The 14587-nt window shown below is 35.1% G+C and overlaps 2 protein-coding genes across 2 annotated transcripts; both read left to right on the top strand.

Annotated features, from left to right (window-relative positions):
• The first annotated feature begins 3838 nt into the window (after positions 1 to 3838).
• LOC129940752 (glycine, alanine and asparagine-rich protein-like) lies at positions 3839 to 5085 on the top strand. Its single transcript, XM_056049197.1, has 2 exons — positions 3839 to 3932; positions 3990 to 5085. Exons 1-2 carry the CDS (start codon positions 3918 to 3920, stop codon positions 5004 to 5006), a joined length of 1032 nt encoding a protein of 343 aa, XP_055905172.1. The 5' UTR covers positions 3839 to 3917; the 3' UTR covers positions 5007 to 5085.
• Positions 5086 to 10413: 5328 nt separating this feature from the next.
• LOC129940837 (keratin, type II cytoskeletal 1b-like) lies at positions 10414 to 11754 on the top strand. Its single transcript, XM_056049335.1, has 2 exons — positions 10414 to 10578; positions 10642 to 11754. The coding sequence occupies exons 1-2, from the start codon at positions 10564 to 10566 to the stop codon at positions 11659 to 11661; spliced, it is 1035 nt and encodes a 344-aa protein (XP_055905310.1). The 5' UTR covers positions 10414 to 10563; the 3' UTR covers positions 11662 to 11754.
• The last annotated feature ends 2833 nt before the right edge of the window (positions 11755 to 14587 follow it).

Raw genomic sequence — 14587 nt, 5'->3', positions numbered from 1 at the left:
TCTTATTGATATTTGTAATTATTGTTTTTATGTTTAAAGATATCCCTTTAATAAATTCACCCTCTCTTCGTAAAAAAGATCAAACGTTTTAAGCATAATTTCCAGCATTGCATTTCTAGCATAATTGCATGAAAATTAAAATTTTTCTTTATAGTGTCGCTAGCACAGATTTTCAAAAGCAGGAGAATAACATTTAGAGTACCCAACTTGGCCCTAAAAACTTATTCAAAATTCTGTTTTTTTATACTAAGCACACTTAAGAAAATTTCGTAACCTTATATATTTCAAGGACACAAGAGTGACTTTGATGGGAGGTTTTGTACTCTTCTTAGTAATGAAATATTCAAGAGACTTGATAAAATACTGAAAGACTAGCCAAGAGATGGGCGTTGTACTTAAAAATTGGACGTATATAACGTTTATAAATAATGTCTAGATCCGAAGAAGCGGGAGCAAAACTTCTTCCATTCCGTAGGAAAACCCAAATACCCTGCGAAGTTTTTGACAAAATTTTTGATAAGGGTTAGAGCTTTTAGGCTAGAGATCAAAAGAAAAAAACTTTAAGAGGTAGGATAGATCACTAGATACTCCAATATTTATTTTGTATGTTTTTAGACTTAAATCAATTTAAAACTACGAAATCCAACGAAAAAAATTATTAGAACTGGAGCTAAGCACTTTCGATACAATAATTTCATTTTTCACTATGAATGGACAGGGCACCCTAGGCATAAATTAAAATTAAAATCTCAGACTACAAAATTCGAAATAAAAAATGTCTTATTGCTCGCGTACACTAAAACCAAATTATCGGCCGATATCGGGTCGGAACAATTCGGGCGTTCTACTCCATACATTGCTTCCGACCGCGGACGATACCGCCTAGGAGTTTGAATTTGTGAAGCGTGGATGTAAAAATAATAATTTTTGCTATGGAAGATTTCGAAGAAATGTATATTTTAGAAAATTCATACCGTCATTTAATGCTTCAACGTAGAAGACGTCGCTCGTCGTCGTCTGGACTGCAAGCGGTTGGTACTACTCACTGATGAAGCCTATCCTCTTATAAGGTACATTATGAGGCTATTTGCAAGACGTATCCTTGGAGAAGAAGAAACGCTTTACAATGAACGTTTGTCAAATGCACGAGTTGTAATGGAATGCGCTTTTGGTATAATAACACAAAAGTGCATTTTGGCTCAAATGCATAGAAACTACTACAGACAATGCCGAAACTATTGTAAAATACATATATGAAACTGGTCATTCTTTAAACGAAAAATGATTAGAAAATGACAATAACTGAAGCTGAGAGCCGAAATTATTGATTCTCCTGGGCACTTTCTTTACCGTCATCTTCATCCTCCTCTGCATATAATCCAAACTCCTGGCCATATGTTGAAGTTTGTGAATGGGTCATTTGATTTGTAGTTAGTGGCAAGTTGTCCTCAATATTAACAAGATATGTGTAGAGAGTCGGATCGACTAAATTCCTCTTAACATGAGAGTATTGCGGTTGAGGATTTTCTTCTTTTAGGAACACTAATAATTTTCATTGAACAGAGATCTTTCTGTTACGTGGCACTTCTTTTAGATATGGAAGTTAATTCAGCGACAAATTTCAATCTGGGTCTTCTGAGGATTTATCATTGGACCTACTCTTATATAACTGAAGTTTTCTTTTTTCAATATGAAGATATTCCTGATTGACGTTCCAATTGTTTCTTTTAATGAAACTTCCAGATCTTTGAGAAGTAAAACGTTGATTTTGAGTTATAGACACCGATTTTTCATAGGGTTACTTATGTTGTTGTGACTTGTGTACCTCACGTTGGGATTCTGTTGAAGTTCCCCCTGCTGTTGTCGCAGTCTGTAATACCGCTGGCTGAGGTTTTAAAATACCTGTAACCGGTTGCGGATCCGTATCATCTTCTTGGCTGGGCTTCCTATTTCAGACAAGTTTCCACTAAATTGATTTGGAACAATTTGTTTTGCTAAAAATAAAAGTGAGTCGTGGTAAGCTCAACAAGAGTTTTAGTTTTCGGCAGCAGCACCAGATCTTCCAGCTTCATTGCACTTGGTGTACTCTTTTCGGAATTGGTCCCTTAAATTACTCCTTTTTTTTCTTTTGTTGTTGTTTAGCGATTTCTCTGTTGTTACAAGTTTTTGAAAATTTATTCCTTAGAGGTGGCCTGCTGTGAATATAGCTAATTAATTTTTCGGTATATATATTTCATTTTACTTTATGGTACGAATTGATCCGACAACTGACGAAAAATCCAAACTTGATTATGTCCGTTGATCGGATATAATCGGGAGTCTCATCTGGCGTCATAGGACGATGCCGCTTTCATTAGCGTACGTGCTCTCTTTCCTTTATATATGTTTGTTTCGATCGGCCGAGCAAAATTTGGGCGAACAAAATATAAATAATTTACGGGCGAAGCCCAAAGCAGTGTCGTGAATGTCGGGCCATAGCTGATATACACACTGATAACTTAATATTGATGACCCTTAAAATGATTATTGTTTTTGCTATTTAAATTGTCATTTTATTAACTTCGTAAAGTATTTAAAATACTCAAGACGTTAAATCAATGTAGGTTATTCATTTTTAGGATTTATTTTTGTTTGTAAACAAAAATGTTAATTGATTTTTTAATTTTATCAGAAGTTAACAAAAGTATCGTTTTTTAAGATGGAATAAGTCTGAAGTCAAGATCTTTAAATGTTCTCAAGATAATTGAGTTGAAAATCAATTTTAGAAATTTGTATTAGTTTTTCATTTTGTAAAAAAATCCGTCAGTTGGATTTTGATAAAAATTGTATCAAATGCTAAAAATTGTGTTAGCGATTTTATTTTTATTGTTCTTTATTAAAAAAAACGGTCCTTAGCACTTTTTTTTTATTAAATTATATGAAATGCTTCTGAAATCAATACTTCTTTTAAAGATATTCAGGTTGAAAATCAATTATACTACTTTGTGAAAAGCCAATTTGACTTTTCTCAAAATTAGATGTCAAAAACGTTGTTCTTCATTGTATTAAAAAACAAGACTGTATATATTGTCAATTTTTTTGTGACATAGTTAATTTTGTTTTGAACATCAAACTTTTTGCTAAGACGTCACAATGTTTTGCCTAGTTAAAAAATTAACTGAAGTCGGTATGCTTATTGTCTCGTGACTTAATCATGATTCTATTATCTGTAAAACAAAATTCACTGACTCATTCTTTATTCATTTTGGAATTACATTTTCGTTTTTGCAAATACATATCAGATTCTGTATATTTGACCAATGTGTTTGTTTATATTATAAATTTTATTTAAAATAATCAAGATAAGAGTTAAATTCCATCAGATTGCTGTGCTCTGATAATGGTTAGAAACTGTATTATTTTATTGTATTTTGATTGCTGAGTAAATATGAAACATAAATATTTAAATGAAAAAGTAATTTAACCGATGGATTGATTATCAAAGGTTGAAAGGGCATGTTTATTATAAAACAATAAAAAAGAGCCAGCTTTATTGAAATGGGAAGATTTTCATAAATAAATTATATTATTTTACCAATGTCAGCTGCTTTGTTTATCTCATGAAGAAACACAAAAAACAATAAAAGAAACCGCAATAATAATTTGGGTGGTATATCTTATATCCGCTATTTCGATCTGCTAAGAGAGGAAATAGTTATGTCCACATGTTAGAAGAACATATTTTTAATAAATGTCATTATACCAAAGATACTTCGATATGCAGCATTATGGCAATGACCTTTCTGTATTATTTTTGTTTTAATATAAATTTGGAAAAATATGAATAGATTCAAAAATTATTTGAGATATAAAAAGCCATTCAATTCGCACCACAGAGTATAGTTTTACGAGGATTCTCTAAGAGAAGACAAGGAAAAATGCGTGCTTTTGTGGTAAGAAAAAAGCTTTTGATAGAGTTATAAAATAAGTAAATCTATTTTTTATTCAAGATTTTAAGTGTCATCGCTGTTGCGTCTGCAGGACGATTAGGATACAACTACCAACCGGGAGTATCTGGATCCAATGATTTCATTTCTTCCGGATCGGGTTACAATCCTGTATTGTCCCTTGGCAGTGGACAAGGTTCCAGTTTTGGTTCTGGAAACTCAGGACTCGGAAGTGGCTTTGGTGGACAAGCCCAAGGATCTGGTATTAGTTATGGCATAAGCGGTGGATCAGGTCTGGGAAGTGGAATTAACTACGGATCTGGACTGAACGTTGGAGGTGGTTCAATTGGATCAGGTTTTGGTAGTGGATTAGGATCTGGAATCAACTATGGATCAGCTGGTTCGATTGGAGGTGGAGTCAGTTATCAACCTGTTACCAACCGTGTCATTGACGGTGGACTCAGTAAGGAATACTTTATCTTTTCTGCTCCAGAGGAACAAGCCCAACAAGGTTACAACACCCAAAGTGTAACCACTTTATTGAAAAAGAATCTTCGTGTTATCTTCATCAAGGCTCCAGAGAACAACGGAATCCACAATGCTGCTCTCCAAATAGCCAAACAAGCAACTGAAGACAGAACTGCCATCTATGTCCTTAGCAAGGAACCTGATGTATCAGAAATTGCCAACCAAGTCCAACAAATTAGTGAAAATGTTCGTGCTAAGCCAGAGGTCCGATTCATTAAGTACAGGACACCTCAAGATGCCATTAATGCTCAACGTACTATTCAGCAACAGTATGAAGAATTGGGTGGATCTTCACAAAGCTCCAATGAAGGTATTGCCCCCGTTTTGAACTTTGCTTCTCCCGCTGCTGCCGTGCACCATAATGGACAAGGTTCCAATTTGATTGCGTCCGGCTCATCAGTCAGCCCTTCAACATCATCTCTCGCTCTGAACTTTGCTTCTCCATCAGCACAAGGTTCCCAAGGCCTTAATTTGGGAAACATTGGTTCGTCTTCTAATAATATCGCTGTAAAATCCGAAAAAGAATACTTGCCCCCTGCTGTTAAGAAATGAGTATAAACTTTTGTTGTCTATTTGAATTATGAATTGTTGAGGTTGAAATATACTGCTACGAATAAAAATTATGAACTTATGATATTTGGTTTTTATTATTAAAGTAAAATCTACATGAACTTCTTAAGCTTAAGAAAAATGCATGAGGTATATATTCTAAAATATTTGTCTGTTATGATGAGGGCACACTATAGAAATAAAAGAGTTCAATTTAATTTAATAAAATAGAAAGAACAAACTTGCTCATGTACCCAAAGATTCTGTTCAAAAATGTTTTAAATTTACATTACATTACATTTCACACTACTCTGCACATAAATGTGCAGAGTAGAGAACACAGCACCTTGAGCAACTAAGGCTATGAAAGGTGATAACAACACAAGACATTAATATAAGACAGAAGGACAGAAGAGAAAGAACAACAGAAAGAAAGAACACATGACAACAGCACGCGGTAGGTTTCGAGACGGTCCCCCATCTTTCTACTAACCACGCTCACTGATGCTTGATTTCGGTGATCGATGGGAACCGAAGCTTTATCAGTGACTAGGCCGTTGTCTGTTTTAAATTTAAAAATGTACCTGCAAACAAAGTACGTTTTCAAAAATTTAAACGTCATAGAATATTTGAAAATCGTTAGAAGAATAATTTTTAGTATTAAGTTGGTTAGAGCTTAATAACATACGTTTTACATTAAATTTTCATAAAAAAAATGATACTCTGCCTAATATGTATCGGCTTAAAACTTTAATATCCAAGTTTGAACCCAATCGACCCAATGGTTTGAGGTGTAGGGGCGAGAAAAGACAGGAAGCGAGACTAGTCTCATCTTGGTGCCAGCCCTATTTAATTTATAATCCTGAAATTCTGAATCAGATTTAATTAATTTTCCCTTATAAGCCAATTGTTACAAGTAACTTGTTCATTTAAGTTCAGGTAAGCACTTTAAGCTTGTAGGTAAATCAGAACGATATTTGGTCTGTTTTTGTAATTACAAACAATTCTTTATGAGGTGTATAAACATATTTGGTAAAACGAAGCTCACAAGTACATAAACCTCAAGAAGAGAGTAGAAACATTACAGCATTTTAAATTTCATCATTTTAATGTAGATGACGAATGGCAACAGTTCCGTCTTCCCAACCAAGACGAACAAACATTGTTATACCTAAGCTCAAGTTTCACGCCAATTGAAATAGAACCAACTTTTAAAACGTGGCCTTATTGCATTTTGACAAAGTGAAATAAGAAAACGGCCTAGTCACTGATAAAGCTTCGGTTCCCATCGATTACCGAAATCAAGCATCAGTGAGCGTGGTTAGTAGACAGATGGTGGACCGTCTCGAAGCCTACCGCTTGCTGTTGTTACGTGTTCTTTCTGTTTGTTGTTCTTTCTCCTCTGTCCTTCTGTTTTTTTTTTTTTAGAGAGCATGCTTCCATCCTGCAACTCCCCTGTCTGGGCATACTATAGGATTTGGGGTAGGTGGAAGGATGAGTGTATGCAAAGTTTCTTTGTATTAATGACAAACCACACCATTAAAAGTGAAAGGAAACCAATTTGGTTGGCTCAGGAAGGTACACAGTCCATCAAATATTCACAATATGACAGATCGTGGAACAAACCTATGGACATCAAATCGACAACCACCGTCTCTTCATCGATTTCAAGGCCGCATATGACATTATCTACAGGGGCGAACTGTAGAGAGCCATGTCTAGTTTTGGCATTCCTGCCAAACTAAACCGTTCGTGCAAGATGATTATGGAGAATTCGAGCTTCTGAAAACAACTTAATAGAACCTTTCGATATCAAAAAAGACCTTAGACATGATGATGCGCTGTCATGCGATTTCTTTAACATTATCCGTAAAAGAAAAGTGCAGAGCTCCCACATCAACACTAGACCCTCTATCTTTCGAAATTCTGTCGAATTAATTACATATGCTGATTACATTGACATAATCGGAAGAACTCAGTTTTAAATCAATGGGGCTTTTGTGAATATTAAGGCAGAGGTTGCAAAAATGATCTGGTGAAACACTTACATGTGATTATATAATCTTTCGGCGTATTTTTGAATTATCAAATTGTACTTATTCAATAAATGGTGTCAATCTCCAAATGTTCTCCAAAAGAAGTGTCTTCATCTTTGATCCGAAACTTGTTTTTTTTTATCCACTTCGTCTTCGAAAGCGAAAGCTTACTCCTAACTTGGTTTTATGTCTATCGTGATTCCAAAGAATTTTCTATGCCTTCTAGGCTGAAGTCGTCATATTATGGCTATGTTAAGTCAGTACTTGAGTATTGCTGTATAAAATGGAACCCGTACTATTTTCTGTAATCGAATTAAAAACTTAAAACCTTCCAAAAACTGAAACCAAAAAACGAGTTATTAGAATAGCATTATGTAGATTAAAATGGAACAACGAATACCAATACAAGATGTAATCTTCTTGACCCTCAACAATTAAAACTCGAAGACGATACTTTGATATCTCAAAGTTCTCATTCGTGATACTCTTGCTGATGAAATTGATCCTCTTTTTACCTCTTCCGTTTTTATTTTTTAAACCATTTCATAGAGCAAACTTCAGACTCAATGAGCCGATAACCCGGTTTGAAGTTTGAAGTTATATTGACTTTCGAAATAATATAAGTCGTGATTTATTAAAAGAAATATAATGTATCAATTAAACTTTCTTTATCTTGGTGGTTAGTATTTTCTTAACTATAAAGCATCACATATTGTTGCTATTTTGTCTTTTTTTAATTAGTCTACAAGATTATATATTATTATATATAATATAAATAATTTAGAAATAAATAAATTAGAAAGATGGGAGTAAGATATTTCATAAACTTTTGTGAATTTTTAATGATGAAACTTAAATAGAACAAAAAGAATTCAACAAACCTTCAGGTATATTTAGTTTCACCGATAATAGCTGAAAAAATATTCAGTTGCAATTTGAAAAAAATTGTAAATAAAGACAAATTAAATTAAAAATAATCTCTAATACTTTGGTTGACGCCAGCACAAGTTTAATTCTCAGACCTAAGGAAAAGGCATGGTTTGTTGCTAGCTGTCACGAGGTTATTAGCGCAAAAGAAGTAAGTTTCCGCTACTTTATGCAAAGCCAAAAAGAGTTCGAACAAGCCACAAAGGCCCGCAACGCCCATACTCGAGGGACCAAATTTATACATGACCAAAAATTACGGCAGCAAATACTGCAACGTCCCAAATGCAGTACAAATTTTTGGTCATTTGTAAAAAAACATGAGGATTTTTCCACCTCCTTGGTTCCTACGCTCGTTGTAAATGGCACTCCTTTTGTTAGCTCTTTAGAGAAAGCATATCTCTTTGCTAAGCAGTTCGCCGCCAATTCTACGCTGCCAAAAAGTGTTATGACTCCACCTGTACTTGAGCGAGTTAATGATCATATGAGACCAATTTTTTAGGATGGTATCCCTGCTATTGTACTGAAGAGGTGTTCTTCAAGCGGATCGAAAACTGCATTTATCCCGCCCATTCCCAAAAAAGGCGAATCTTCCTCACGCTCTAACTACCGACCGATTGCACGTATGTCCTTTCTTTCCAAGGTCATGGAAACGATGATTAATTATCAGCTTAGGAAATATCTTGAAGATTGAAAGCTTCGAAATGACCGGCAGTACGGCTTTCGAAGTAATATGTCCACTGGTGATCTCATGATTCATATCGCCGAACAATGGAGCAAATCTTTATATTGCTTTGGAGAAAGTGAGATTATTGCACTTCATATTTCAAAAGCATTTGATAGGGGTTGGCATCAAGCTTTTTTATCGATAATGCGTGCTTTCAGTTTGCATAAATCCCTGCTTCATTGAATTAGAAATTACCTTTTGGGTCGTTCGATACAAGTAGTATTGGATTCAAGTCTGAAAACCTCAAAATAAATGCTGTTGTGCCCCAGGGCTCTGTTCTATCTCGAACACTCTTTCTCTTTTTTATTAATGATCTCCTGTCTGCAACTTCTAATCCAATACATTGTTTCGCTGGCGATAGTACTCTTAGCTTTTTATATTCCTTTTCCGATTCACATCCCTCTTCTTCGGATGTGGAACTCCAACGAAAAAATATGATAAGCTCATTAACTTCCGCATCGTACAATGGGGAATAAAAACCCGCGTGGAATTTAATGCTTCGAAAACCCAATGCTGTCTTGTATCTTTAAAGCGAGATATAACCCCTATGCCATTATGTCTCATGGATGGCACTTGCATCAATGAGACTGAACATCTCGATATTCTCGGTATGTGTGTCACCAACCACCTCTTGTGGTTATCTACAAGACTTATATACTTGAGTATAACTCCCATATCTGGGCTGGTGCTCCTGCATCTTATTTAAGCCTCTTGGATAGAATTGAACGCAGAGCATTTAAATTGATAGGTAATAATATCACCTTGAACATCGTCGAAATGTTTCTTGTCTAACCCTTTTTTACCGTTATTTTACCGGTTAATTCTCTAGTGAAATAGCCAGCTGCATTCCTTCCTTTAAACAGTTTAACCGTAATACTCGCGCATCTAGGAATACACATCAGTATACCCTCGAGTCAAACTTCGGCCATACTGTCAAATACAGAGATGCGTTCTTTAGCCGTACTACGCGAATGTGTCAAGTCATTGCAATAATTAGGAATTCAAAATTCAAACCCTCTCTCCTCTTCTTAGTGCTCACACTGTGTCTCTGCATAATAAGGGTAGGAATATTCCCTTGAGTGTGCGCTTTTTGTAAAACAGAAAAAAAATTCAATCAATAAAATCTATTATATGTACGTCCGAGAATCTCGCTTTTCACACTTAGTGGATTGAGAATTTAGGAAAAAAATATTCTATACAGCATTTTTAACGTTTCCAAAATTTTAACAACAATTTTTCGAAGTTCTTTAAAAGACAATGGCCACCTATGGGAAGTTATCAGTGTGGGTTGCATTCAAGCTCCTTTTTAAATTTTATATTTGCTTAATATTTGACAGGATGAAGTTCGTTCGGCATCAAGCTTGTTACTTTGATCCTTATATTGTGTCAAAAAGCTTAAATTTTATTATTTAATCCAAATCAGATTGCTGCTAACCCAATAAGCTGACAACACGGATGAAACCGCAATATTTAAATAAATTTATTTCATTCAATTTTATCAATGTCAGTTGTTTCAAATATGCACAAATATTATGTTATTCAATTTAGCGAATCCACATAAATAAAATGAATGACTAACACAGTTAGTGTTTTATATTTATATTCGTAAATATTATCGTTTACGGAAGAAAAACACTGCATATTTTGATCACCGAATTTTATAAAATCCGTATAGAGATTGCTAACGCCCTGCATAATGGAACAATATTAGATATATCCATATATCATCAAGGCGGTGACCTTATTAAGTGTTTTTATTTGCAACTATTAAGTTTAACCAAGTTCAAATTTGTGATGGGGTATAAATACACAACCATTCTAAGTCAGTTAGTATAGTTCCGAGAAGGTTCAATAAGAGAAGACAAGAGAAATAATGCGCGCCTTTTTGGTAAGCTCAATAAACCTTATTATTAATAAGATAATTTTGTATTGTTTTTTTTTCATAATTCAGATTTTAAGTGTCATCGCAGTTGCGTCTGCAGGACGATTAGGATACAACTACCAACCAGGAGTATCTGGATCCAATGATTTCATTTCTTCAGGATCGGGTTTCAACCCCGTATTGGCCGTTGGAAGTGGACAAGGTTCCAGTTTTGGTTCTGGAAATTCAGGTTTCGGAAGTGACTTTGGTGGACAAGCCCAAGGATCTGGTATTAGGTATGGCATAAGCGGTGGATCTATCGGATCAGGTCTTGGAAGTGGGATTAACTACGGATCTGGAATTGGATCAGGTTTTGGTAGTGGATTAGGATCTGCAATCAACTATGGGTCAGCTGGTTCGATTGGAGGTGGAGTCAGTTATCAACCTGTTACCAACCGTGTCATTGACGGTGGACTCAGCAAGGAATACTTTATTTTTTCTGCTCCAGAGGAACAAGCCCAACAAGGTTACAACACCCAAAGTATAACCACATTATTGAAAAAGAATCTTCGTGTTATCTTCATCAAGGCTCCAGAGAACAACGGAATCCACAATGCTGCTCTCCAAATAGCCAAACAAGCAACTGAAGACAGAACTGCTATCTATGTCCTTAGCAAGGAACCTGATGTATCAGAAATTGCCAACCAAGTCCAACAAATTAGTGAAAATGTTCGTGCTAAGCCAGAGGTCCGATTCATTAAGTACAGGACACCTCAAGATGCTCTCAATGCCCAACTTAGCATTCAGCAACAGTATGACGCCTTGGGTGGATCTTCACAGAGTTCCAATGAAGGTGTTGCCCCCGTTTTAAACTTTGCTTCTCCCGCCATCACCACTCACCATGACCACGCCATCGGAAGTGGTTCCAGTTTGATTCCATCGGGTTCATCAATCAGCTCTTCCATATCTAGTTCTCCAGCTGTTGCTAACATTGGTTCTTCATCAGAACAAAGTTCACAAAGTATTGACTTGGGAAATATTGGATCGTCTTCTAATAATGCTGCTATTAAGTCAAGCCATGAATACCTACCCCCAGCTGTGAAGAAATGAGTTTAACCCTATTATAATTACGAGTATTTATTTTGACTGAACTTTATTGTTGATTTTTGTTTTCTACGAATATACACTACCATATTATGATAATTTTGTTTTCATTTTTGAAGATATTATAATTAAGTGTTTGGTTAAATTTATTTGACTGAAGATGCAGTGCCAGTGAATGTTGTTTGTACATATGTTTCTTTCTCTTATACCTAACAAAAAGCTTAAAGTGGTATTCCATAAAATAAGAGCTAATTTAGATGTTAAATATCATCACTTAAAGAGGTTATGTTACGTGGTAAACAATTATTAAAAATTAGATGTTAACATATGAAGAAATATAAAGAAAAATCCATCGTTCTCGTCAAGGTCAAACTGATTTGCATATCTACTGGTATTGATCTTACACATTACTAACAGTTGAAATAATATTATATTCCAGTCTGTCTATAGATTGATCAATCTCATTACAAATAGAATTGAAAAGTTTAATACATCTAAGAAAGGATTTAATGCAACCAAAATTGTACCTATATATTTGGCCGCCTACCAAGAAATTTGCTGTTATTAGTGAATATTGTATTGATACTACTTTGGTTAGAGTTTTTAAAGGCTCTGTCATCTCTTTCTTACTAGTTACAACAGATTCAGATTCGTTAGACAAGTATCCTTGGTCAGTTTTTAAGTCATTAGTTGTGCTATCTTGTTGGGACTAGGATGTGCTAAGTTTTGGTTGAAAAATTGTTAGTGAGATACTGTTCCAACAGAAGTACATATTTGTTTTAAAAAAATTAAGGTAAGTACATTGTATGCATTTATATTTGTTTATTATGTTATATTTTAGTCAAATTTACTTAAAAAGACAAAAAAAAAAAGGATTTTTTCCATTTTTTTAAGGGGCCGGAAATAGGACACACAAAAAACTTCAGTTGCCTTTATTCGGCCACTCCGGCCGGAGATAGGAAACTTTATTATTATTACTTTTTTTCAGTAAATGATACAAAATGAATGACTGGGTTATCATAAGGCTCTCTGAGCAGATAAAATCGTGTTTTACAGTAAAATTCCAGTATTCGGCCACCGTTTTACAATAAAGATAATAGGTGGTCGAATACTTGAAACTTGTCTCCTTATTTCGGCCCTTTTCAAACAGAAGAAAACTTAAGTCAATTTTGGTATAGGTTATTATGTCTTATAAAATATTTACCTATTTTGATATATTAAATTATATATGTATTAAAATATTTTAAACATATTTCGGTACTCAAGAAAGAAATAAAGAAAAATGAAAAATTATTCGAGATTAGGGTAAATAAAATTCCCATAAGAGAAGCTGTAAGGAGGTTTTCTATTCCTAGAAGCACTCTTCAAGACCGCATTCATGGCAGAGCATTAGATAAGTCCGGCAAGAAAGGTCCAACTACTGTTCTGTCATTCGAAGAAGAGACCAAACTTGTGAACTGGCTTATCACTCTGGCTAAATGTGGTTTTCCGCAAAGATCGGAAGATCTTCTTAGCACAGTACAAAAAATTTTAAACGATAATGGTCGGAAAACTCCGTTTAAAGAAAACAAGCCAGGAAAGAAATGGTACTACACATTCTTAAAGCGCCATCCTTCTTTGAGTATTCGTAGCCCTGAATCAATTTTAAAATCTCGGGCTGCAATAACTGAGCAGGGTATCCGAAAGTGGTTTCGAGAGCTCGATGTTTATTTAAAAAGTGAAAACTAGGAAGATATCCTTCAAGACCCAAAACGAATTTTGAATAGCGATGAGACTGGTTTTAGTCTGGCTCCAAAAACGGGAAACGTTCTTGCCCCAAAGGGGCATAAGAACGTCTACCAAGTCAAAACAGCAAATGAAAAAGAGACCCTGACAGTTCTCTTAACTTTTTCTGCATGTGGAAAGACACTTCCTCCCATGGTAATTTTTCCCTATAAAAGGTCAGCTGCTTGGTTGAAAACAATCGAGGCCGCCCAAACAGATTGGGTTTTTGGGAAAACTGAAAGTGGTTGGATGCGAAACGAAACATTCCTCCAATATGTAAAGGAGGGGCTATACCCTTGGTTGATAGAATAAAAAATTAAACTACCAGTTTTATTTCTTGTCGATAGGCATAAATCACGTATGTCCATGGAACTTAGCGATTTTTGCAATTCAAACAAAATTATTTTATATGCTCTCCCTCTCAATACTACACACATAATGCAACCAGCCGATGTCGGTGCGTTTAAAGGCCTAAAATCGGATTATCGAAACATTTTGTCCGAATTCAGCAGGAACAATCCCGGGCATTGTATTAAAAAGGACAACTTTTGTGAAGTTTTGGGCAGGGTCCTGCAGTACAAGGACAGGACTACAATAGTACAAAATGCGTTCAAAAAATGCGGGCTCTACCCATTTAATCCTGACGCTGTGGACTACTCCAAATGCGTCCAAAACACTTTGGTGATGGTTGGTCAGGCTGACAATTTCGTCGATGTTTTAGAAACCATTTCCGATGAAAGTTATTTGGAAGCAATCACTACTCTGATCGGTAAAAGATGAATTGAAAGTGAATAATATTGACCACGACATTATTTTAAATATAATCAAACAAGCTCAACAAAGCCAAAGGAGGGAGAATATGATATTACGAGTATGTTCTGTGAATACGGTCAGCCTAGATAATGTTATTGATATTGAAGGCACTTACGAAGTTAATGTTAGCGGCGAATTATTAAAAGTTCCTTCGGACCCAGATACGCTTGAAATTACATTACCATCTTGTGAAATTGAGCATCAGGTGTCTAGAAGTGTTGACAGTACCTCGCCAAGTCGGCTTAGTTTCACAGGTAGCTTATATTTTTCATTTGAATGTATCTTTGATCTTGTAACATAATAAACTACTTGTATAATTCTAGAACAACCGAATTTAAACCCATTAATTGAAGAG

Source organism: Eupeodes corollae, chromosome 1 (assembly GCF_945859685.1).
Source record: "Eupeodes corollae chromosome 1, idEupCoro1.1, whole genome shotgun sequence".
Classification (NCBI taxonomy): Eukaryota; Metazoa; Arthropoda; class Insecta; order Diptera; family Syrphidae; genus Eupeodes; species Eupeodes corollae.
The sequence above is the reverse complement of the archived record's forward strand: the minus strand, read 5'-3'. Positions and strand labels throughout refer to the sequence as shown.